Raw genomic sequence first — 24,960 nt, 5'->3', positions numbered from 1 at the left:
ACTTACCTAGGTGCTTACTAGTTACTTACCTTGACTTGGCTCACGAGGTGACTGCTATGTGGGATGTTGACTCGACGATCATTGTCCCGATAGTCGTTTCGGCAAACGGTCTAATAGCGAAGTCTCGACCAAGATCTCAAGAGACTCTCGCTAGATGGCTGGATCAAGGGCCAGATACAGAAGGCGGTACTTCTGGACACGGCACGCATCGTCCGGAAGTTCCTCACTCTGCGGCCCTGTCCACCGGTAGCTTGGGCCCTGCCCCGTTACCGGCGGCAAATTAGGTTAGGTTTTTATAATATTTTTATTTTGTATGTACTTTTCTGTATTTTACTTTTTATAAGAAAGAAGAATGAAAAAAAAGAAAATAATAATAATAATACAGTTGTAACAAAAGATGTAAGCCCTCGTAATAATTCGTTACGTGCTTTACATTTTGGCATTAAAAATCTCATTTTTAAAAGTTTTGAGATACGTTATCTTTCTTGGACCCTTCAAATGGTATCGAACGTAAATAATCGTAAATCATTAAAAACTGTTATCAATTAACGTGTTGAAACGTCTTATATTATTTTGGCTCAACACTTACACATCGTAAATATTCAAATTTAAATAAACCCTATTCAAAATCTATTTTTATTTAATTTACTTGTACTAGTTTCACTGCGTAAATTTTATCACATTTAATTTTTACTGTATTTACAGGGATCGTACCGATTACCTCCTTGAAGCACGCCTTCTTGAAATATCCTTTTATTATTTGTATATAATATTTCACTTTTTTTTATCATCGCTTCTGTGCAATCAAATATTTAAAAGGAACATTTGGAAGGTATTTAAAAGTTAATAATAATAATATAATAATCCATTTATTTCGAACACAAAAGAGAAGAGAAAAATAACAGTAGGTGTATATTCACCAGCATTAATATGTGCCACAGCGGAGCGTGCAAAAATATCTGACACGTCCTTCCGGCCCTAGAAATAGAGTCGTATCAGATATGTATTTATGCACGCTTGTTGTGTTAGATATTGGTGCTGGTGACTGCACCTACTTTCTTAATCCGCTGTCAATGACTTGTTGTCGTCTACATGACTTAAACTGTTGTGACGATAGCTACACTTACCTACTTAAGTCTGTTTATAAAGCTGATCATTATAATTAATTAATGTGTTTTAGTAAATTATTATTTTTACTTACACAGGCACAAGCTTTCCTGCATTACATGTTAACCGTGGTATACGCTGTCGCTTTGATGCATTTATACTATCTAACTTTTGAAGCACATGTTTCGGTTGTGCTCCCAGAAATTGTCGAAACAGTCATGGTAATATTGCTTAATGGATATACATAATATCGTGGATACTTTAGTATCGTGAATGCGTTTATTGAGACTTGGAACTTACGCGTAAGTTCTAAGCCTCATTACACGCAACCTATGGACAACCGCAACGCGAGGATTTTCCCCTTCAAATACAAGGTGTTTATTAAATAACTGAAATCCTCAGACACCCCAAAAATTTTTTTTATTTTAAGTTACATGATTTCATTTATTTTTTCATACCTTCATTATTTTAAATGATATTCGTGGGTTTTGCTCATGATTATTTTGTATTAATTTTTGTCAGTTGCGCTTTGACGTTTTTGGAGAAAATCACACATTGACAGCAAAACGGCCAGTATTAAATTATCGAAATAGTATAAAATATTTAATTGGTGCCTGTTGCAGTGGTAACTTTCAGAATGGGCACATTAAAAAAAGATATAAAACACAAACACAACCCAATTTAAAAGATAGTGTAATCGATTTTACTCTCAATTCTGAGCAAACTACTTTCTGGTTTTCAGTTATTTAATAAACACTTTGTATTATATAATGTTCGTGCAATGGGTAATGGATGAAAATTTTTGAAACGCTTGAAACTTTTTTTATCGATAGGAACCTTTCTAATTCAGATAATAAATTATAAGATTGTTAAGTAGCATCAATTAATAAAAAAAATGTGTTTTTACGGCCAAATTAGGATAGTCCGGTTACGGGTTGTTCCATAGCCCAGAACAAAATAAGTTTTTTTGCTAAATATTTAATTTTTAATACAAGCTTTTTTTGCTGACTGTACTTTTTGTGACTGTATTTGCATTGCCATACTAAATTTCCGTACCAAATTTCAAGTCAATACCATTTACCGATGAGGAGTTCCATCCTGCAGAGACGATCCTGGCTGGACCACCAGGATGGCACTACCAGATTGTTGTATTGTCACCAGATTTACATAAGTATGCAAAATTTCAAGTCAAGCCGATCACTGGAAGTGGGTCAAATTCAACTTGCAAGTTTTGATCCGCAAATACAATACATACATTAATTATTATACATTACAAGTTAAAATAAAAGCTTTTAAATATTTTTTAAAAAATTGTGTCTGACTCGTTCGTTTTGACGGGTGACATTCTTTAACGGCCCGGATAATACCGACATGGAAATACTTACCCTGTTTTTCATATTATATACGCCCATAGCAACTCATGTCAGTTCCTATGGGCGTTTACATGAAAAACAGGGTCCATATTTCCACGTCGGTATTATACGGGCCGGTAAAGAAGTGTCACCTGTGAAAACGAACGAGTCAAAGACAAATAAATTTTTTTTTAGGGTTCCGTACCCGAAGGGTGCCAACGGGACCCTATTAATGAGACTCCACTGTCTGTCTGTCTGTCTGTCTCTCCGTCTGTCACAGGGCTCTATCTCTTAAGCCGTAAAAGTTAGACACTTGAAATTTTCACAGATTATGTATTACTGTGGCCGCTATAACAACAAATACTAAAAATAAAGTAAAGTTACAAATAAAAGGGGGTCGTCATTCAAGAAACGTGTTTTTTTCAGCGTTTTTTGGTTGCTAGGCGTTATTAGCCGTTGCTAACTAGCAACGACTAGCTATTTCGTTTTGAATTTACCTTTGAAGTTAGCGATTTTAATGATGTTTTATAAAAGCGTCGATAATACGAGTATAATATAGTAATTGTCTGATTGTGTGGTTTATTAGTTTTTGTGCAAAATTAATAAAGCAACTTATGAACCACAAACCTCAATGAAGCCAACTTTGATAAAGCGCTCGCCAAATCCACACCGTATAATCACTATGTTTACCTATTGTTTTTTACACTAAAAAAATCATACTAAGTATTTAACACTATTTACAAGGTTTATTATACAGTTTAACATTTATTCACACTAGTCGAACTTCTTATTATTTAATTACACAACATACGAAGTGAAGTCCGCTGAATTTCCCGCGAATGAACCGCGCTGACCTGACAGCTATTTTTTTTCTGCCGTGGCGCATGGCTAGAGTCTAAAGCGCTATTCAGCCTCCGACAGGACTACAGCCAAAGAGGATGAGGATTTTTTTTTTTATTCAAAATACTTGCACCTAGTGCTTACATTTTGGTGATATGTTTTTATTAACTTGTAATGTAATGTAACTAGTTATGTTTGTTTGGGTGGAATTAACATTTCAACTTTAATTTGAAGAGGATATCTTCAACCAATTGAGGTGAAATTTTGCATGCATGTATAAATCCGATGACAATGCAATATTATTATGACGTAGAGCTGATCTGATGATGAAGTTAGATGTTGGCCATAGGAACTATGTAATAAAACGACACGACCGCATCGATTTTGCTCTCATTTGATTCGTCTTGACGACTACCTACTTTGGTAATAAGAGGCAAAAAGTACTGCCTGCAAAAAAGCTTCTATTAGAATATTTTACAAAAAAAAAACATTGTACGGAGGTGCGTCGCGATCGTATGGAGTCGCTCGCACTCGCACTTGACCGCTTTTTTTTTTTATTTTTTGTTCTGGGCTATGGAACAACCCGTAACCGACCTGACTATCGCAACTTGGCGGAAAAGAAAATACATTCTTTTTTTAAATTGATTGATGCTACTTAAAAATCTGATGTTTTTCTGTTTTAGTCGATTTTTTGAGGCGTCCCGATCTCGTTAACAGCCCACCTTTCGAACAAAGCCATATAAGATAAAATAGTTCATTGAAATAAAGAGTATATTTACAATGGAGTTTATTTTAAGAATTGAGTGTGTCGTAAACAAGCAGCCTCTAACGATTATTTATTTTAAAGTGCACTTTCTGCTCTGACAATACAGTCGTTAATTCAATGAACTATTTTGTCTTATATTTCCATTCATTATAAACTGAGGATTATGCGGTTGCGGGCACAATAGAATACAATGACTTTGTTCGAAAGGTGGGCTGTTAAGGAGATCAGGACACCTCAAACAATTCATACTTTAATATAAGATTTAAGGTTTATTATATAAGGTTTTCCTGTCGATAAAAAAAAATCAAGCGTTTCTAAAATTTTCATCCATTCTCCATTGTAATAATTTTCAATATGAGGATCTTTCAAGTTTTCATTAATACTCTACGAAGAACAAAAAAAAAATCAAATTATGTTTATTTTTATCTATTTGTTCTGAAACAGAAAGCTGATGTAGATCTATTGGCTGAATCAATGACTTCTCCTCCTGTGCTGCATATACTGACTTCCCGGAGTAAACAAGAGGTTTGACCATAAAAATAATTATAGCAACTAAAATAAAGTGCTCATACTAAGGTTTAAGGTTTTACATGCTAAAGTTTTTATATCGAAAATACAAAGAAGTTCGAAGTTTTTATGTCGCTAGTGCTGCTGCATAAGTAGCGTAGTAGAAATAAGCAACCTGAGATATGTATGCATAGGAAAAATTCGTGTCTAGATTCCTGTCCAGCGGTGGTGTAGGGATTATAGCACGCAGCACGGATTGCTGAGGACCTGGGTTCGATTCCCAGCGCTGGTCTCTTTTTCTGGTTTTTCTGTGCATCCATGTCTCAGTTTGTATTTTCGATATGGTTTCACGGAATACCCGTAAAAGTAACAAATTTGGAGTTGAAATAAAAAATACAAAAAGACTCCAAAAAAAACAATCATAAAGTTTTTATGTTATTAGGAACGTTGACTCAAGGGTGTTAATAACCCAAACAATTTGTATTTTTACTTTCAGGTAAAAATTGGCACTGATGCTGTCTTATTAGTAACATCCAATGCGGTATATTACATATTCAGAGGAATAGTTGAATACAAATTGCGAAAATATTGTACTTATGTAACTAAATCACTGCAGTATTTTGCTATGGGTAAGTTTTGTTTAGGGTTAATATTTCATTGCATATTGAAACTTTATAACAATAACTAGGTACCAAAGTAGGGCTATAGGGTAGCTATCTGCCAAAAAAATTTTTTTTTTTGTTGTTACTGTTCTGAATATACTTGGGAAGTGGAAAAATTACATAATGGAAAAGAAAGTTAGCATATCCCACTAATACTTAACATGAAAAAAAAAACAAATTAACACAACATTATTGTGAACTGCGGAATAATAATAAGTCGTGAATAAGAATAAAACTAATTATTGTTTCGAAAGTAGCATTTCAAGGTACCGTAAAAGGGGTGACACGATTTTGAACTTCCAACCTATTTTTAAGAATTAATTTGAATAGTAAAGGATCTAAGATTGTTTTTCTTTTGTGAGCCCTAACAAGTTCTGCAAGTTTGCATCACAAAAATAAGCCTTATTGCTCCTGGTATAACGAAAATTAAAAAAAAAAAATACAAATCTGTAAAACGGGGTCCGTAGACAAGACATATGGGGTGAATAGAGAAATCAGTCAGAATTGTCATAATTGTGAAAAAAAAATAAAAAAAATATGCGGGTGATAGGGCCTTGTCAAAAGAATAAAAAAATAATAGTACATTACTGCAGAGGCCGGGAAGTTTTGACAATTCTAAAGTATTTATTTCTATTAAACCCTCCCGTCGTTATTTTTCACCCCACTTTGTCTGGTTTTCTCACCCCAAAGAGCGTGCCTAATCACCCCATATAGCGTATCTAGTCACTCCGTATGCCGTGTCAATTCACCTCAGTTTCTTACCGAAATGGTTATGAAATTACATTTGTACCATTACACCTGATAACGAATAAAATCGCTCAAACTTTTTATTATTTAGATACTGCAAAGACCGGGTAACTAGATTAAAACGCCACTACACTGTAATTATCACTAAAATCACTATTATAACAAAGTTTTTGGAACTGTTATTTCTTACCTTGGTGAAGTCTCTCTTTCCACTAAAATATTTACTACTTCTGACTAACTTCACGACTATCGAGTGTTGAAAGCAAAATAAACAAATATTTAACTTAATACTAAAAACTAAAGTAATTCGCTTAGTGATCATGGTGTTTTTTGTAGCCATGCAAAAAAATCACGATAATATTTCTCAGCACCCCGCGATTTCTATTCACCCCGTTTTACGGTAATAATAGCACAGGAAAAATAGGATATTTTGGCGGCAAAATATGTACATCAATATAACTTTGTTGGGTAATTATTTGAGGTGTAAGATAAATGTTACAGAAATAAAAACACACATTTTGATGTGGTCTGTTTTATTTTGAACATAAGGATATGTACCGATAAGATGCTTTATATTATAAGAGATCGATAAAGTTTATTTTGGTTAAAAAAAGCAAAAATCCAATTTTAACGGTAACAAAAATGAGCACTGAGACCACGAAAAAGAACATTTTGTTTATTTTCAAATCTTATAGTTGTACTATTTGAATGAAAATCCGATCATAATGAGAAAACGAATAAGCATTAATTAATTAATCAGGTATCAACAGAAATAGACAATCGATATCTATATAAAAAAAAAAAAAAAAACTTGACCACGAAAATGACGACTACAAATTGTCATTTTTGTAACCTTTTAAATACTATCTAGAAATTATTTAATTAAAGTAAGATTAATAACTTCAACTCACAAACCAAAACAGCTTTCAATACCTTCCCCCCGTGCAGGTCTACGGTAGACCAGAACGAAATTATGTTACAACGAAACAACACAACAAAATGCTCCTCTAAATGACGAAGTTTTTTTTTAATATTTAGATATATACATTTCACACGTACATTCAGGGCAAAATAATTCTTGAACCTCTCGCCAGTTAACAAAATTGGCGTCGCACTGGTCATAATTCCTATAACCACACCTGGAGCAAATGTTGTTGACGGTCAACCATTCTTCATTTAAATCAATTAAATTAATAACGGCATAAACGATTACACTGTAAAAAGCAGAAAATTCTATAAAAAGTGTTCTGTATTTTTTCTACTTGTAGGGCAAATCATCTTTTTCGTGGTCTTTAATCAGTTTCGTGGCCCATAGCACCACGAAAATGACGACCACGAAATTGAAAAATTCTTACTTTCGCGGCTCTGCAGTAAATATCCTATAGGTTTGAAGCAAATGAAATCAATATTGAATAACTTAACTGCAAATGACACAGCACCAGTAAAACATTATATTTATTTACCCAATACTCACCAAGTCGCAACCGTAACGAAAATGACGCTCGATCTTTGACGCAAATCTAACTTGAACCTTTATTACATTAATTATAGATAAATAATTATGGCTTGCGATAAACATTATACGTCATATTTACGCAGTCTTATTTTCAAAGTTGCTTATAGTTAAAAAAGGATTTACAGGAGGTTTGACCTCTTTTTTTGTTTAAAATAAGTGTGGCTACGAAAATGATGGTGTATTTTGGAACAACAAGAAATGTAGAAAAAAATAGTCTTATCAATGTCCTAAGTATATCATATTATGAACATTCAATCCATGTTTTAAACAGCAAGTTTTTCTATACCTTGTATTTTTTACAATACTACAAAGTAGTCAGGGATAATCCGAACCTGACCACGTAACTGACTTTTGTGCAGAAAATTTAAGTTATTGTGGAAAAAAAGATAAAATAGAATAAAATGTATTTACCACAAGTTTCAGTGATAATATCTTAAGCAACTTAAAAACAATAAACGATATATTTCTAATTTTATAACTGAAAATTTGAGTCTGAACACAATTGAACCTCTCGAAATAATAACCCTGTTATAACTTTATCTTGGAACTATAAATGAGGAAGTTGAAAATAGCCTAAATGGCTTCGAGAAAAGTATGGTACGGCCGTGTCTTTGTTTTTGTTTTGCTCGACTTGGCGGGGGCACTGCCGTGCCCCAAGATCTGCTTAGTCCTACCAAAATTTAGACGTCCTACCCCCTCCCAGGGGGTATGGGCAGCGGGCAACGCTTAAAAAATGCAAATAAGGTGTCATTTTTTATGTATTTTTTGCGCTGAATCGAATGAGACCTGAAAGTTTTAATTATGGGATGGAAAGTAATTGACATTTGAATATAATATGTATATTCCTAACAGGGGGCATTTTCTTTTGTAGCTACCTACCCTATTTTGTTTCTATTAAAAATTACAGTGCAGTAACGGAGACATAACAATAATAAGTAGTTTTTCATCACAACATTTAATTCTAGGACCAGGATTGATTTTCTTCTGGCCTTTGTACCTATCAAATTTATACCTGGGAAATATGTACACAGTTTTATTCCTATATTTGGTTTTTTTTGTGGAATTTTGTTCGTTTGTAAGTACATTCTTGTTATCATCTCTTCATTCATGTAGTTAAAATAGATTTGAGATATAGTTACTCTTATTGTGAGAGAGTTTACATCCTCTGTAAATCTGGATACTCGTCTATGATCACCGTATAGATATGTGTAAAGACGTGCCCACACCGACTCACGACAAAACTAGACAGGAAGAGCCTCATACAGAAACACCCCATCAGAATCAACTCATCAAATCTCTATGAGTGAAAGGGATTGGACCAAGGGTGCGTCACTGCCGGCCATATACTGAAAAAATATGGTGGCAATTCTCGCCCTGAGAATGTCGTTGATTGATTGATGAGACGTGCGTGCGCACCCTGCGTCGTGTACGTATACTTAACAGACCATAACGCAGCCTCGCGGGTTCGAAGAACAGGCCGCGCCTTGGTCTTCGCTGATGATGATGATGCCGATGTGAAAGCAGACCCTCTCCCGAGCCGCTGGGATCGGTCTGGACAGCTGCCGGTTCCTGCGGTCAACTCCCGCCGGGTTCTTGATGAAGGTTGAGGTTATGTCGTTGAAATTAAACTGCGATTGGGTTCACCACTATATTTTCACGTTACTGACACCGTACAAATGCTTATCTCTAAAACTATGAATGAGATGACCTTAGATTTATTAAATGACACAAATTGACACTGAGAGCTTCGCTCTGACCCCGAGACCGTTTTTGACCGTGCAACGTCTCTGAATGACTCTGAATGACTGACCGGTCCATAGACATACATAGGCTGTCAAATCAATAATAACTGATTTAAGGGTCTATCACACATTTCCATAAAGTGACTCCTACACAACCTACTATGTTACTTTTTGCGTAAACAAAATACTAAGTACCTACCTGAAAATAACACCGAATAAAATCGATGGACTGAGTGTTTAATCGAATATCAGTTGTAAAACAAACGATTCACATAGTTTAATTACATCAACAATTCATTTAGGTTAATACTCGTAGTGGATAAAAATGATTTCCAGAAGAAAATTATAAGTGCAGCGACTTAATCTGCAACGGCACGTCTTTTTTGCCTATGTTAGTAGTTCAAGAATCTGCAACGGAACGTCTTTTTTGCCTGTGTTAGTAGTTCACCAACTTCTCGCTTTACCACATTCTCAGTTCACCTAATTAGTGTTGCCGAAAAATCGATACTTTGCAATCGATATTTTTAATCGGAAACAGGCCATAACATCTATAGGCCTATCGATAGTATCGATATTATTGTTAGATTATGTAATATTGAAAAGCAATGCTATTGATAGTACCGATATTATCGATAGTACATTCGTCGTCAAGACTGACACTATACATAGCATTTTGGATTATCGATTGTATTGCACGAAAAGAGAGATCGTATAGTATCGATAATATCGATAACTATCGCTTTTAATCAAACTATTGATAGTCCATCGAAATACTATCGATAGCGGACTATCGATCGGCAACACTACACCTAATTCTCATCACACCATGCTCTTAGCTGATTGTGATTACATTCTCATCTCGTCACATGCTTAACTCGCCATAATATTATCTCACCCCATTCTTAGCTCGCAGATTTCTCTTAAATGTACAGTCAGCATCATGAGCATCTTCACACTCGATTTGATTAGCGATATGATGAAACTATCTGACGATTAAGACTCATAATCGATGTTAAAATACAATTGAGAGGGAAAACAATGCGTTTAATTTGTTTAATTCAACTAACAAGATATAGGTATATCTTAAATTTTCCAACAACTAAGAAACATAACATTATATTAACTCTGTGTATGCCAGGTTACCAAAAAAAAGTTTGCATAGTAATTTGATTATAAATGGAGCGCCATAATATAATCAAGTTATAATCCATTTATAATCAAACTTTGTAAATGTTTTGCAAACAATGTTAAAACTGTGTTAAAAACTAACAAGTCTTTTAGGATAAATAATATTAATAACGCTATTCTTATTCACTTCATTGAAATAAGGATTTAAATTGGCAATGTGAGGAAATTAGAGTGTGAAAATTTGGCAATGTGATAATTTTATAATATAACATTTCAGACTATCACGTATCAGTGTATGATTGAAGTTTTTGTTTGTCAATGGCCACGTTTAAATAGGTGGACAGCAGCTTTAATTATATTGGTTGCGACCGCCTTATTAAGTTATCCATGGCTTGGGCAGAGGTGGTGGGAACTTGTGGTAAGATTTTCTTGTTTTATTTATCGGTTTGTCTTCTGGGATCTCACCATCGCTTTGGCCAGGAATGATAAAATTCACAAAATAACATCAGTAGTTACAGAAAGTAAGCTTAAAAGACCAGATTTAAATCACAAAACCACTTAAATTTCAAAAGCGCGCCGTTATAAACTTAGCAAAACAAGGCTCGCAAACTCTATTCTCGTCCTGCCCAATTTTCTCAATAAAGAACATAATTTGTGTTAGTGGTCCTGCCCAGAATATCTATATCGTACTTATGTTATTATGTTATAAATGCGAAAGTTTGTATGTGTGTTTGTTACTGGTATAGATGGAGATCTGAAATAACACATAAACTTGTTTATCCCGATATTCCCACTGGTTCGGGATAAAATCTCGAAAACAACCGCTACGTTTAAAGTCATGAAATTTGGCACAGTGTTTTTATGTACTCATGGGAATTTAATAAAATTCCGGATTTTCAATTCAACCGCCAGATCTAATGGTTTACGCGTAGGTACAAAGACGCGGGTGAAGCCTAGTTGTAATTATAAACTTATTTTTTTGCCCGTGTACTCAATAAGTCACATATTCTAATTTGACACCTACTCGAACAAACGTTTATACTCGAGTCCAGAATTAGGCGAACCAACTTGATAGTTATTTATTACATTATTACACACAAAATGTTGCCACAGTTACAAACACTAGTGCTGTATATCGATATTATAAAAAACTTTAAATCGATGTTAGAAAAAAAACTCAATACGAAATAATAATAAAATAAATCTTTGAAATGAAAGATTTCGAAAAAAAAAACACCATTCGCCATTTTGCCCTCTTTCCCAGCTGTACCATTAAACCATCTACTGGGAAGAATATTAAAATACAAAAATTTCCCGTACATAATACCATCAATGGTACTAGTGGGACAAAAAATCCCAGTAGTACAATTAATGGTACTAATCAATGGTACAGCTGGGAAAGAGGGCCATTTTGTTTTATTAACATTTCATATGTCATTCGAGTTAACTGCCATCGGGGTGTTTGCAACTATTTCCGTTAATGTGAAATTTTCGTTACGTTATTGTGTGTCGTTATTCTTTTTGTCGTTTTCAGGCCTAAAGCTATGAACATAAAGTCCAAAAGTGACAAACATTTTCATTCCGCGTCTACACAAGGTTATATCGACAAATTTGTATCAACATAATTCCCATGCCTATTTTTTTTTTTTTGCTACGTCTGGTAACATTTCAATTGTCAATCCAGCTAGTTCGCTTAATTTTGGACTCTTTATTTTGCTCGTTTCTGATTGCTTGGTTGGAGTACTCGTATACGCCAATATAGATCCTTAGAGGACTTTATTGAACTTGCTATATGTGTTGATCAGTGACATGTTAATTAAGTTTTTATACGTAAGTAGATAAAATATTATCACATCTGCGTAGTGTGTGAGACGCTTAAGGGCAAAAACATAAATTTCAAAAGCGTGGCTAAGCATTTAATTTAATATTTTAACAATTTTGCTTCATTTCCTCGCATTATTGTAGAAAGCCTCAGCGGAAATGGCAATTCGTGGGTTCGTGTTTATTGACGGACTCAGCTACGCTTCGTTCGTCAAACTTTACTCATGCACGAATTGCTTTTTCCCTGCATCGGCAATAATGTACTATTAAGTATGCCGAATAATTGCAGGATATCGCGGATGTGTGTGCAGGCAATTTTATCACGCTTGCAGAAATTACCATCATATGTTTTATATACCCCCTGGGACGACTGGTTGAGGATATAACATTTCACTCTGGCATAGCGCCTACTCTGTTTACCACATTTATTTTACGGGCCATGTTCATACACTACTTGGTAAGAATTTCATGACTGTATTTGTAAAAATTGAAAGATTTATTTTTTAATATTTAATCTACTTTCCTTATTTCAGTACAAAAGCTTTACAATGTTAAGTAATATAAATCAGGCAATCATGGCAATAGAAGAAGAACTGAAGATTGCATTGTTAGTTTTAGTATTTATCGTAATTATTGGAATTATATTAAAATTGTACAGAATCGTCTATAAAATGAAAAAGGTAAGTTTCTAATTTTTAAATTTAACCCTTTACCAGGCCGCGAAGAACAAGCGTGTCTTAATGACTTATTTATTCATAGATTTGCAACTGTATTGAACGTCTTGTATAATAGTTATTTATGATACAGGTGCGGAAAGTAGGCAATTCCCAACGAGTGGCGGTGAACTTGAAACACGAGCGAAGCGAGTGTTTTGAGCCGGCACGAGTTGGGAATTTCCTACTTTCGACACGTATATCATACAACGTTTTACAATGCATTAAGCGAGGAAAAAAATCGAGGCAGTGGCTACATCATTTATTTGCCATACTCCTTTTACTACAGTAGCAGGCAGTAGATATACATACCGATATGCACGCCAAACCAAAATCGTTAACGTATACACTTTATTAAAACAACTTTCATAACAATCATTGACTCAGAAGATTAGAACAGCTACAGCTACTAATGATAGGTAAAGGAGACTTTGTTTTAGTATCGTGATTTTTTATGATTGTGATTCGTGATTAATTATTAGCCCTTTTTGCTTAACATTTTCCACACTTATATTGGCTAGTCCTTATCTCCTGCACGCTCCTATAATGCTAAATATCAGTGCAACCCGTGAATAAATCCGTGTAATAGTTAATTATCATCAAGTATATGTATTATGTATCTAATCTACCAGCTGTTAACAAAAAGTTATACCGTAAATCTGAGATTTTTAGCTTTGGAACTGTAAATTAATCAAAATTGGTTCACTAATTCTAATAGATAAAAGCAAATAAATAAGAATAAGACATACCGGTAGATGTTATAATATCCATGTGTGTAGAAGTAGATTATTCTATCAATTTAAGATGTTTATTAACTTAGTTATGTATATTATAGTTCACGTATTTTGTTCAGCATTGAGTTTGTCACTGACAATATGTGCTTCGTGAAGGACGTAAGGCGGCGTAAAGTCAGATATAAATTCATCATTTAAACTCTTCATTTTAATTTACTCATCAAAAATTAATTCACCGGACTAAACTTATGGACATTACTTTGGCGGGGTTTCATGACAGGCGCGAACGGGTAACCATGATTGGTTCGTGCTACGTCGTGCGCGCGCACTGGAAGCTCATTGGTTAACTTTCGAGTGCGCGCGCTTGACGTCGCACGGTCCGAATTGGACTCAAGAATTTATTTCCTTTTTTTTCATAACTTTAGACGGAATTAAAATACGAGTTTACATGAAAAAAAAAATTAACGTTCTCTTTTCTGTCGCGATTAATCTGTATTATCTTATCAGTAAATATTCAGTTGGTTGCATCAAACGTTTTCTTATTTGTTCAAAGCCTAACTATAACGACTCTTTAGACTTATTTTTTTAACAATAGTTTGGACATAATTTGGCAGTTTTAAAAGTTACTTGACCGCACAAGTGCGGTAAGTAAAATCCACACAACTTTACTGCACACTTGTGGATGCGTGCAGGAATCAATAATTTTCTATGGATATCTTGACCCACGTCAAGAGGCACTTTCCGAGCACGTGCATTGTAAAATATATTTAGGTACAAAAGTCGGATATGTTACTGCTAACCCAGAAAAAGTGGGATACGGTATTCCCATCGCCTGTCTGTGCGATGAACTGGCAGAATACTTATTCAATTATGTATAATAATATTTTTCATCTCTCCTGTTCGGAAAGTTTAATTTTCATGGGATGGCCGGGGAAAATTGCGTTTTCATCTCTAGGGTGGAAAGTGTTTTCTTTTTTAATTTTTCGATTAGCCACGGAGTCGAAGATAATTGAGTTACGTCAATGACACTTTTTTCACGTTTAGGCATGGCCATCTAGATGCACGTCGTGACCAAGGAGCTTATAGACAACACTGGAGGTTGAACACCGAACATCCGTTTAAAACAAGAAATTTGATCTTTATTACGTCACGAATATATTCCATCTCTTTCTTTAGTTAGGTTAAGAAAGAGATGGATGTCATTCGTGAAATGTGAAAGAAAGATGTGGAATATATAAATAAGTAATAAAGGTCAAACTTCTTCGTTCGGCGTTCAACTTCCAGTTTTGTAGGTATATAAACTCCTTGGTCGTGACCAACTCGATTTTTTTTCTACTCGGCCGAGGCAAGTGGTCAGGTCGAAAAGGTACCGTTGGAGGTTGGTTCAATTTACTGAATACTGAAATTCAATTTAATGATATTCTCATTTTTTTGTACCTACTATTTTACTTTCCTCACAGTCGAAATTAAAAGTAGTGTCTAATTCGGGTGAAATTACCCATTTCCCCTCGAAATGTCTCAGGTGAAATGGGTCACTTTCCACCCTTGGTTATCAATCTACTATTTGATCAGGAAAAGGGTGAACGATATGTCTCCCACGCCCGGTTTCAACTCCAAATCTCATACAAAAGATTTACATCTATCCCTGAAAAAAATTAATCCGTCGAAAAAACTGAAAAGCAAAAAATAGTAAACCTTTTTTTATTTAACTATTAATCTAGGTACTAGTTTGAAGTCGGTGCCTCAGCACGAGCCAGCAAGAGTGGACGGTGGAGTGGTGGAGTGGAGTCGTCTACCTGATGGGCTTCTATCATTCCTCCTGCCTCGTGCTGAGGCACCGACTTTAACCTGTTACGTAAATTAAGGTTCACAATACAATACAATACAAAGACTTTTTATTGTACGCCAGAGATAGTTAAGCGATACAGAAAACAGATGCACAGAGAAAAAATTACAAGGTAGGCAATAGGCGGTCTTATCGCTTTAGTTAAAAAAGTATTATCTTGCTTTTCAGTTTTTTCGGCGGTTTAATTTTTTATTAAAAAGTTTTTTATTGTTACAAGGGGTAATTGACACCACTCTTGTTTACATAGACAACGTCCTAGTAACATCATTCACCGCTTTATTATAGCCGCTACAATAACGGCACCGCTGATCCTAGGAAACCAAAGCTTTACTAGTGACGTAATTAAGTTTTCGGTTAGGAATATTGTCAGTAATTTATGAAAACTATTTACATCTTTAAGCATTGGACACTTATATGGCGACCCGACAAATATTGGGGACCTTCGGATTTAAGTTTGAGATTGTTAAGGAAAAAGTTTAAGTCTGACAAGGTAAATGATTACTATCACGTTTTTAATGTACTTTTTTATGTTACAGCTGGATTAATTATGCCTTTCTGTAGAATATTACGAACCTTATGACTTTAACTGCAACTTCATTTGCTTGCCGTGAAAATTTTGCGCGTTCGGTTCCGTTTTTCTAGACCATAAACTAAGATATTTTTATTCTAGTTATACTCGAAATTGTTTTAACGTATCTTTTATTTACAGTATGTTGTGTCACAAGCTCCCAGGGACCTGAGTCGAAATCTTATAGGAAAAACCGAGTCTAGTGTGTACCGCCTCGGGTTGCGCTATTCTTATGACCCGCACCGAAGATCAACGCAACACAATGTCACTTACCGCATTAAAAACGAATTGAAATAAACGTGTGGCCTTTTATTTGCGATAATATCAATAAAAAAATAAACAAATACGTTCGAAAATAGTAAAAATAGAAGGTAAACAAACAAAATTTTATATAAAGATTGTGCCTGCAGCGCATTTCTCAGTAAACTATCATTAAGCAAACAACCTTTAACAAATGATAATTTCACAAAAACAATGTTTCACAAACTATTCATTTCACAACTACTTCATATTAGAAATGATCATTTGATAAATATAAACTTTTAAGAAACTTCTCACTTTACAAACCCATCATATACTAGGATGATATGATAAATCATCATTTCAAAACTATCCATTACCAAAACAACTCATTTTTCAAACTAGTTATTTTACAAAACATCAACTTATAAAATATTATTTGACAAACTATTTAGATAACATGTCTAAATTGCTAGGATTTGGTTCTCGTGGCTTGTTCTCGTTTCGCATTTCTTACGATCGCAATTCTAGCCTAAACCAACCAACTACACTTACAGTGGTTAGTTTTTCTATGGGTCGCAGTTCTAACCTAACCTAAACCTGTACTGGCAGCAGTTAGTTTTTCCTTAGGGTCACAGTTCTAATCCTACCTTACCAACTGCTCTGGCTGAAGTTAGTCATTCTTAAGGTATTTGTTCTAACCCACCCTAACCTACGCCGAGTATTAGTTAACCAACTTAACCTGAGCTACAGGCACCTTTAATTATTCTTAATAAAGTGTTTGCCAAATGATGCATTGTGTAAAACGTTTTTTGCCAAACGTTGATTTGACAAACGTGGTTTTGCCAAATGACGAAAATAATAAAGGAATAGTTTATGCCAAGTAATGATTTGTTATAATATGATGGTATGTCAAATAAAGAGTTTGTGAAATGATCAATTTGTGAAATGGTTTTTTAAAACGATTAATTTGTGAAACATTGTTTGTTAAATATTTTTTTGTTGAAACATTTGTTGCCAAGTGATTGGATACCCATTTCTCACCTTCTTAGCACATCAACACATTAGCTACCTCCGAGTCGCAAAAGTAATCTCCCAGTAGAAATGAATGATCATGAGGGAACAATAACATCGTCAAAAATTTTGAAACATGTTTTTTTGCATAACAACATTGTTCCTTTTAACCCTTAATAAGGCCCCATTTATGGGAGCCTCGTATATACCACAGAATCAAAAGCAGCTATCGAAAACATACCTTACAAAGAATATTTTTAAAGCTAGTCGTATTTTCAATAATTACAATGGAAATTGTGACATAAGACAAGGTTAAGGTTCAGTTTCCAACTCAATGCAAGTGGTCGCTAAATCGCCTCTACCTTATTAAGGGTTAAATAATATATATATAATAAGTGACAAAGTAGCTATCCTACTTAGGGCTTGTTTCACCATCCATTGATTAGTGTTAACTGACGGTTAAATGCGATGCCGTCTCTATTTGTTTTGTTCAAATAGACGGAGACGGCATCACATTTAACCGTCAGTTAACACTAATTAATGGATGGTGAAACAGCCCCTTAATATTATAACTATGAAAGTTTGTAAGTGTGTGTTACCTTTTCACGCCTTAACCGCTAAACCGATCTAGATGAAATTCGATATACAGATAGTTCGAGTCTTGAGGAAGGACATAGGGCAGTTTTTATCCCGGAAAATTGCATTGTTCCAGCGGGATAGTGATAAAGGAATTCTACGCCGACAGAGTCATGGACAACAGCTAGTAATTTATAATCGCTTTAAATGCTGCTTCAAAGAGGATTGATAAGTAATAAAAAAAGAAAAATGTACTTATGGATCCATAAAATACTTAAGTATTTATTCTTTTTCCGCCTCGATTGTACCATAATATTCATAGTACCTTATTCTATTTGGAATAAAATCTGGTTTGCCAAGATGTTCGATCCACCAGTCTAAGAATTTGGAAAAAAAGTGTCCAAACGATTCGATTATCGAACTACTCGCAGTAGTAAAACTGGATGGATTAAGGGCAATTTACCCTATTAAGTACTACTACCTCTTCATCGATGATTGAATGGAATAATTATCGTCAATCGCCGCAGGGGCAGATGGCTTGCCAAACTAAATATTTACAACCAAATTTTTCCACACCAATTGTGATTTCAGAATCGAGAAGACTTTCTCCATCTGCTATAGAACTGGTCACCGGGAAGTGCGCAAAAATCTGCTTTCACATAGGTTTCATCATCGAGAATCATGTAAAAGTTTACAGTGTCCAAAAAGTCATAGAGCTTTCGAGTCCTAGTTTTAATTGTTGCTCGTTGTTTTTCCGAAGTTTTTGGGACCTTACACTTTTTTTTAGACTTCTAAAAGCACGCTTCTTTACACGTCGAACCATGGATTGATTAGTTGATGTTTTTTTTTTGCGATATCTCGCTCGGACATACTGCGATTTTTACGTATGGTCCTTAGAATTTTCTTTTCCAGTGCGGGGTCACGAAGACCGCTACGTTCTTTGGTTCTTGGCTTCTGAGCCGTAGACAAGGTCTCGAAGTACCGTTTTAATACGTCATCCACAGTTTTTATCGCTAATTTAAGATCTCTGCTGATAAAATGTATCGGGAGTTGAGGATCTTCACGTTAATTCATTTTATTCGATATTTAGCAAAACTTTCACAAAAAGTTCCCTGCCATTCAATTCTTGTGACTTTATAGACGGAGAGCGGACTGCTGGGCTGCAGTTTCCAGAATCTTCCTGTAGATCTTCCTCTCCGCCACTAACAGCTTATTCTCTTCCTTCAGTGTTAGCGTCCAAGCTTAGCACCCATACATTAAGATTGGCCTTATCACTGTCTTGTAGACTCGCATCTTGGTGCTTCTACTAATAAGCTTGGACGCCAAAATTATGTGAAGGGCCGCTGAGCATCTTAGGGCGTTTTGGATACGAACGTCAATTTCATCTTGCCTCTGGTTTGTGTCTGTTATTGTGCAGCCAAGGTACTTGAATTTTGGTATGCTCTTGTAGGTGTTATCTCCAACCAACAGACCGCCGCAGTTGTGGGTATTTTGCCATCTTCTCATCAGCAAATACTCCGTTTTCTCCAAGCTGATTCTAAGACCCACCCTCCGCCCCTCAGCCTCCAGCGTTTCAGCCATTACTCGAATATCCTCTTCGCACTTTCCCAGTAGAGCCAGGTCATCGGCGTAGCCTATAATTTTGTGTTTGCCATTCAACTCCACTCCCCCGTCATGCATTAGAACTTTTCGGATAACATATTCGAGTATCAAGTTAAACAGCATGGGTGAAAGTGCGTCTCCCTGTTTAAGACCCGTGACCACCTCGAACTCCTCTGTTAGTGCCTTTCCCACTCTGACCTTTAACCTACTAGTCTGTGTTGCTACTTTTATCATCGCAATCAACTTATCAGGTACTCCAAAAGACTTCAGCACCAAGAAGAGTATCCCCCTACCCACACTGTCGTAGGCCTTAGTGAAATCGACAAACAAACAGTGAATACTTTGTGCGTACTCCCATTTCTTCTCCATTAGCTGTTCCAGGAGAAATATACGGAGTAAGGTAGATCATGTCAGGTATACGTGGCATAAATGTGCTATCATGTAGAACGTGACTCCTTCAACTTTTAGAATGGTGATACATACTTAGAAAAAAAGTACTAAGACCATTTTTGTAGATAATTTTAAGATGTAATTCTTTTATTTTGGAAAAAAAACAAATAACCTCAAATTTTGAACTTTGACCCCGAATAACTTTTTTTCACACATGGGATCAATGGAGTTGAAATAACAACCGATGGGCTTAGAGTCATGAAATTTTGTTGTGTAGATAGCTGGACATCTGAAATAACACATAGGCTACTTTTTATCCCTATATTCCCACAGGATAGGGATAACATCTCGAAATAATAACCGCTGGGCTTAGAGTCATGAAATTTGGCATGGTTGTCATAAAATAACGTCAATGAAAACCACAATGTAATTTTAGGGAATTCCCACGAGATTTTAATAAAATCCTAGAATTTCAATTCAACTGCGGTATCTAATGATTTACGCGTGCGAAGCCGCGGGTAAATGCTGGTAAATACATAAAATAAACTTAATTCAGTGCCATAAATGTGCTGTGCGAGGCGAGGAAAATGAAGCGTTTCTATTGGTTAATGAAAAACACATTTCTCACAACACATCCTCGTACATTATTGGTGGAAACGCAACTTTACAGATAGCATATTCTTGCCTTGCAATTGAATTAATAACACGAAAATGCCCACAGGTACACACAACATTCGATAAATAATCGAACCTTCACCTTAAGTACCCTTAAGTCACCCACAAAATCCAGCATCGCATACCAAATAAAATATTAACTAGATCCATGTGAGCGACTCACAATTTACTACTACGGAATTGGCAATAGTGAGAAAAATATTAATTTTAACTGAAATAATAATAAGAGTTATTATTAGAGGCTATATAGCGTCTGTATTAATACTGGCTCTGAAATGTAATCATATTACATAGTTCGTATAATGAATGGTTGACACAGCAACCAGCTGTTTGTTATTCTTGTTATGCGAACTGACGTACACACGTCGTATGCTTGGATTTTTACTGTTTTACCTTTAATATACATATTATTTCTGCTACCGTTCTACATAATTTCATTTGTTATTAATTAAGTTATTAATTTACAAACTATGAATGATGATGGCTTACTACTTTTACACTTTGTTTAATATACGCCAAGAGGTAATTGTATGTTTTTTCAGATATTAATCTTTACAAATCTTTTCGTACTAAAAAACAAAAACGCTCCCCGACTTGTCTTTGTGTACGAATATAATGTACCCATGTGGTTACGCTTAGATCATTTCAACTACGAGTACCTACACAACAGATTTAGTACGGTTTTAATCAATAGGCAGAGTGTTTCAAAAGAAAGGTTTATACACCGTGTTTTTATTTTGTTTCAGTAGTAAACTTGGACAAAACTTTACAAACTTGAACAGTAATATTGACGTGGTAGGTACGGTCACAATCTTTCATTTGTGACCCACCTAAAATCGAATATCTGCCATTTTGTATGACAATTCAAAGGATTTTTTGACGAAATGGGTCTCAAATTAACTCACGTGACCGTACTTATATCGGGTGTGGTAAGAGAAAATAATTAAAACATACATCATACTCCTTAAACTAAACAACATTAGTTCAGCAACTTTTAAAAATAATTAGTTTATTTTTATTTTTAAGTTTATTCGAACAAGCAATGTAAAGCAAAATGATTGATGTTTGTAGCGTGACAGGCGACGTCAGTTGTGTTGAAGGATGGCGTACATTGATAACAGTATTTAATTTGCATGAAAAAAGGAAAATTCGAAGAATCCGTTATTTTTAAAACTCGCTGAACTAATGTTGTTTAGTTTAACGAAGAAGATCTATGTTTCAATTTTTTGCTCGTATTACAGGCCACACCCGATATATAGACTGTACTAATGGATTTAACTAGATTCAACGAAAAAAAAACATTGTATTATAACATTCTTTTGTATGAATAAAAAATTACATAATGTTTATATAATGTGTGCATAATATTATGTCTTAAATTAAAAACCTTTTGCACAACTTTATCGCGCATAGTAAATTTATTTTTCATCACACTTGCTCGTAATTATAGTGTCCATGCAGGCTGCCTTGATTGCAACCTCTCAAATAAAATCTTCGACCTTTTTGTCCTTGTTATGAAACCCAAGGTCGGTAAATGAGTAATTGCGCGTACTAATTTTCTTGTCATGAAGCCCTTGGTCGGTATATGAGTCATTGCCCGTACTGATACTGCTGCGCGGGCGCCAGCAGCTGGAGCACCTGCGCGCGCGCGCGTCAGGTACATGCTGCGGAGGGGGAGGGTGGCGCGGAGCTGGCACTGCCGAGAGCGCAGCCAGCGGTATCGGCAATTTTTGTAAAAATATTAGGTTTCCTTTTAAAAATATACAATTTTACTCGCAAATGTGATGAAAAATATTCTTCGACTTCGGGCTTTTAATAGACTCTCGTTCGTAATTCCTTATTTACCGCCCTTAAGACACAATGTGCTATTAATTCTAGGAATTCCTGAGGTGAGGTGTAATAACTTTTATATACATAAGAGTGAACAATCTGTGCTCGATTTTGAGACGGCGAATAGGTTGCGACATTCAACCAGATTTTAAGTATTGTTATATTTTTTATATTATACACGAACTTCGGTAGCTTGACCTAAACTTCGGCATTCGGCCAAAATTTGGTTTAAATGCCGTACAATCGGCACTAGGAAAAATAACCTACTTGTACTATTTTGACTGAAATGTCATAATAATATCAGTAAAATATACAACAAAAATTAAATTAACCTTTTCTTCTAATAAACATCTTGATTACAACTCGTAAATTGAATTAAAAAAGGTTTTGGTTCACAATTTTCACAAGCAAAAACGTGGTTGAACTCTGTCGGAATTCCGATGGGAATCCTGTATAAATAAGGGTGAAGACCAAAAAGTTGCACAGCGTTAAAGCTGCGTTACATACATTTGTATGGATAATTTTCGTGTCACAATGGAAAAAGTTAATGGAAATTAAAACTACGTGCTAACGCAGCTTTAACGGTGTGCAACTTTTTGGTCTTCACCCATAACTAAAAACTCTTTAGAACTTGAACGTACACTTTTCTCGTAAGGACGTGTATGTAGTACTCTTTTTTTAATTAGCGTACCATTTCGTACATTTTTAGTACGTTTTTTCTGATTCACAAGATATTTGAACAGTCGACTGCTTCATAGTGAAATTGATTGCTGTTTTCTCGTAGCTACGGGGAGGTAGTACAATTTTTTTAACTAAGCGTACAATATCGTACATTTTTTCTGATTCACAAGAAATTTGAAAAATCGACTGCTTCTTAGTTTATATAATGAGACTCCCGAACGAAATGAACATCGTTTAGATGTCATCCGAAACCAAATAAATAACGAGACTCCCGAACAGCGTGAACATCGTTTAGATGTCATACGAAATCGAATTAATAACGAGACTCCCGAACAACGTGAATATCGTTTAGATGTCATACGAAACCGAATTAATAACGAGACTCCCAAACAGCGTGAACATCGTTTAGATGTCATACAAAATCGACTGAGTAATGAGAGTTGCGACCAACGTGAACATCGCTTAACTGTTATACGAAATCGTTTAAATAATGAGACTCCCGAACAGCGCGAACATCGACTCGATGTTATAAATGAACGCAATAGGACTGAACTTCCCCATCAACGTACACAAAGACTGACTGCAATGAGAGAGCGTAATAGTGAATCGTTGAGAATAGAAAATGAGGCGCAGAGACAAACCCGCTTGGACAGAGTGCGTGAAACCCAACGTAGTAATCGATGTACAAACTTGTGGAACTGTTACAGCTGTTGCTTATTATATCGCCAAGTATGCTAGCAAATATGAACCCAATTATTGTGGCGATGTTGTGAGGGAAGCGGTTCAAAAAGCAAAACGTCAAAGTAATGACGCGTTGAAACAGTTGTTTGCTGTTTCCATGGCGATTCTTGGTCAACGATTAGTTAGTGCTCCTGAAGCGGCATACCGTCTCTGCCATTTGCCTTTGAAAATGTGTACAATAAAAGTCATTTTCGTAAATAGCTATCGTCCGGAGCAACGCTACAGGCTCCTACGGTTTAGTGAAAGTGAGACATCGATATACAACAATATATTCGATCGCTACCAACAAAGACCAGATGATTTAGAAGAGATAAGTTTGGCGGAATTTGCAGTACGCTACGAAACCGTTTCCAGTACACTTTGGATGATGGTGGCATTGAGTTAAGAGACCAGGAGACCGAGAACAGTAGATACATCCGTTTGTGTGATAATACAAGAATGCGGATCAGAAATCAAGCAGCAGTTCTACGCACTCGTTACTACACCTTGAACAGTGACAGAGCAAATGCAGGTCTTTTTTTATAGGCAACTTGAACTATCATCTGATTCCTAACCGTTATGGAGTACCTTCCATTATCAGCTCATCTAATGATAACTACCTAACGGAAATACTAGAATAGTTTTAGTAATAAAAAAAAATAAACACGTAGTAGTAGTAGGTACCTAGAGAAATATTTTCTAGGTTTTTGTAGTCGGCTCCTTTGTTTATTTTGGTCAGTTTAACTTTTGGTTAAAAAAAAATCTTTATTTCTCGCTTTATAATGATTCGTAGCCAAAGTAAATCTCACAACGATTTCATTAAGCCCAAACACGGCTTAGTAACGTTGTTTTATAACAGAGTTCCGTTGCCTACCTTCCGGCTTCAGCATCAGATCAAGTCGAAAGAATCAATAACTTAAAGCTTCTTCTTAGTCGCTTATCTTGGTTTAGTAATCATGATCGGTCATAGCGACGCGCGAGCATTACTTAGCTTTGACGAGTTCCATGCTATCTACGGTCTTCTTCATCAGGTCCAGTTTACCAAGTGATACTTTCTGAATGTAAATTCTTGTCTTAATGCTAAAAATGCCAAAATCGCCATAGGTGTGCCTATAAATTTTGAGGTTTGCCCTCGATTTCCCTAGGATCCCATCATCAGATCTTGACTTGGTGACAATGGGAC

The 24,960-nt window shown here is 35.4% G+C and overlaps 1 protein-coding gene across 1 annotated transcript in view; it reads left to right on the top strand.

Annotated features, from left to right (window-relative positions):
• LOC141433058 (uncharacterized) overlaps positions 1–16,346 on the top strand; it is a gene marked incomplete in the record, with an annotated part of 56,948 nt that extends 40,602 nt beyond the window's left edge. Inside the window, 10 exon segments of the mRNA XM_074095267.1 lie at positions 706–832; positions 1,206–1,328; positions 4,510–4,590; positions 5,069–5,201; positions 8,463–8,572; positions 10,645–10,785; positions 12,478–12,645; positions 12,722–12,868; positions 15,882–15,971; positions 16,191–16,346. Coding sequence (XP_073951368.1) covers positions 706–832; positions 1,206–1,328; positions 4,510–4,590; positions 5,069–5,201; positions 8,463–8,572; positions 10,645–10,785; positions 12,478–12,645; positions 12,722–12,868; positions 15,882–15,971; positions 16,191–16,346 — 1,276 coding nt within the window.
• Between the last annotated feature and the right edge of the window lie 8,614 nt (positions 16,347–24,960).

This window comes from Choristoneura fumiferana, chromosome Z (assembly GCF_025370935.1).
Source record: "Choristoneura fumiferana chromosome Z, NRCan_CFum_1, whole genome shotgun sequence".
NCBI classification, from domain to species: domain Eukaryota; kingdom Metazoa; phylum Arthropoda; class Insecta; order Lepidoptera; family Tortricidae; genus Choristoneura; species Choristoneura fumiferana.
The sequence above is the reverse complement of the archived record's forward strand: the minus strand, read 5'-3'. Positions and strand labels throughout refer to the sequence as shown.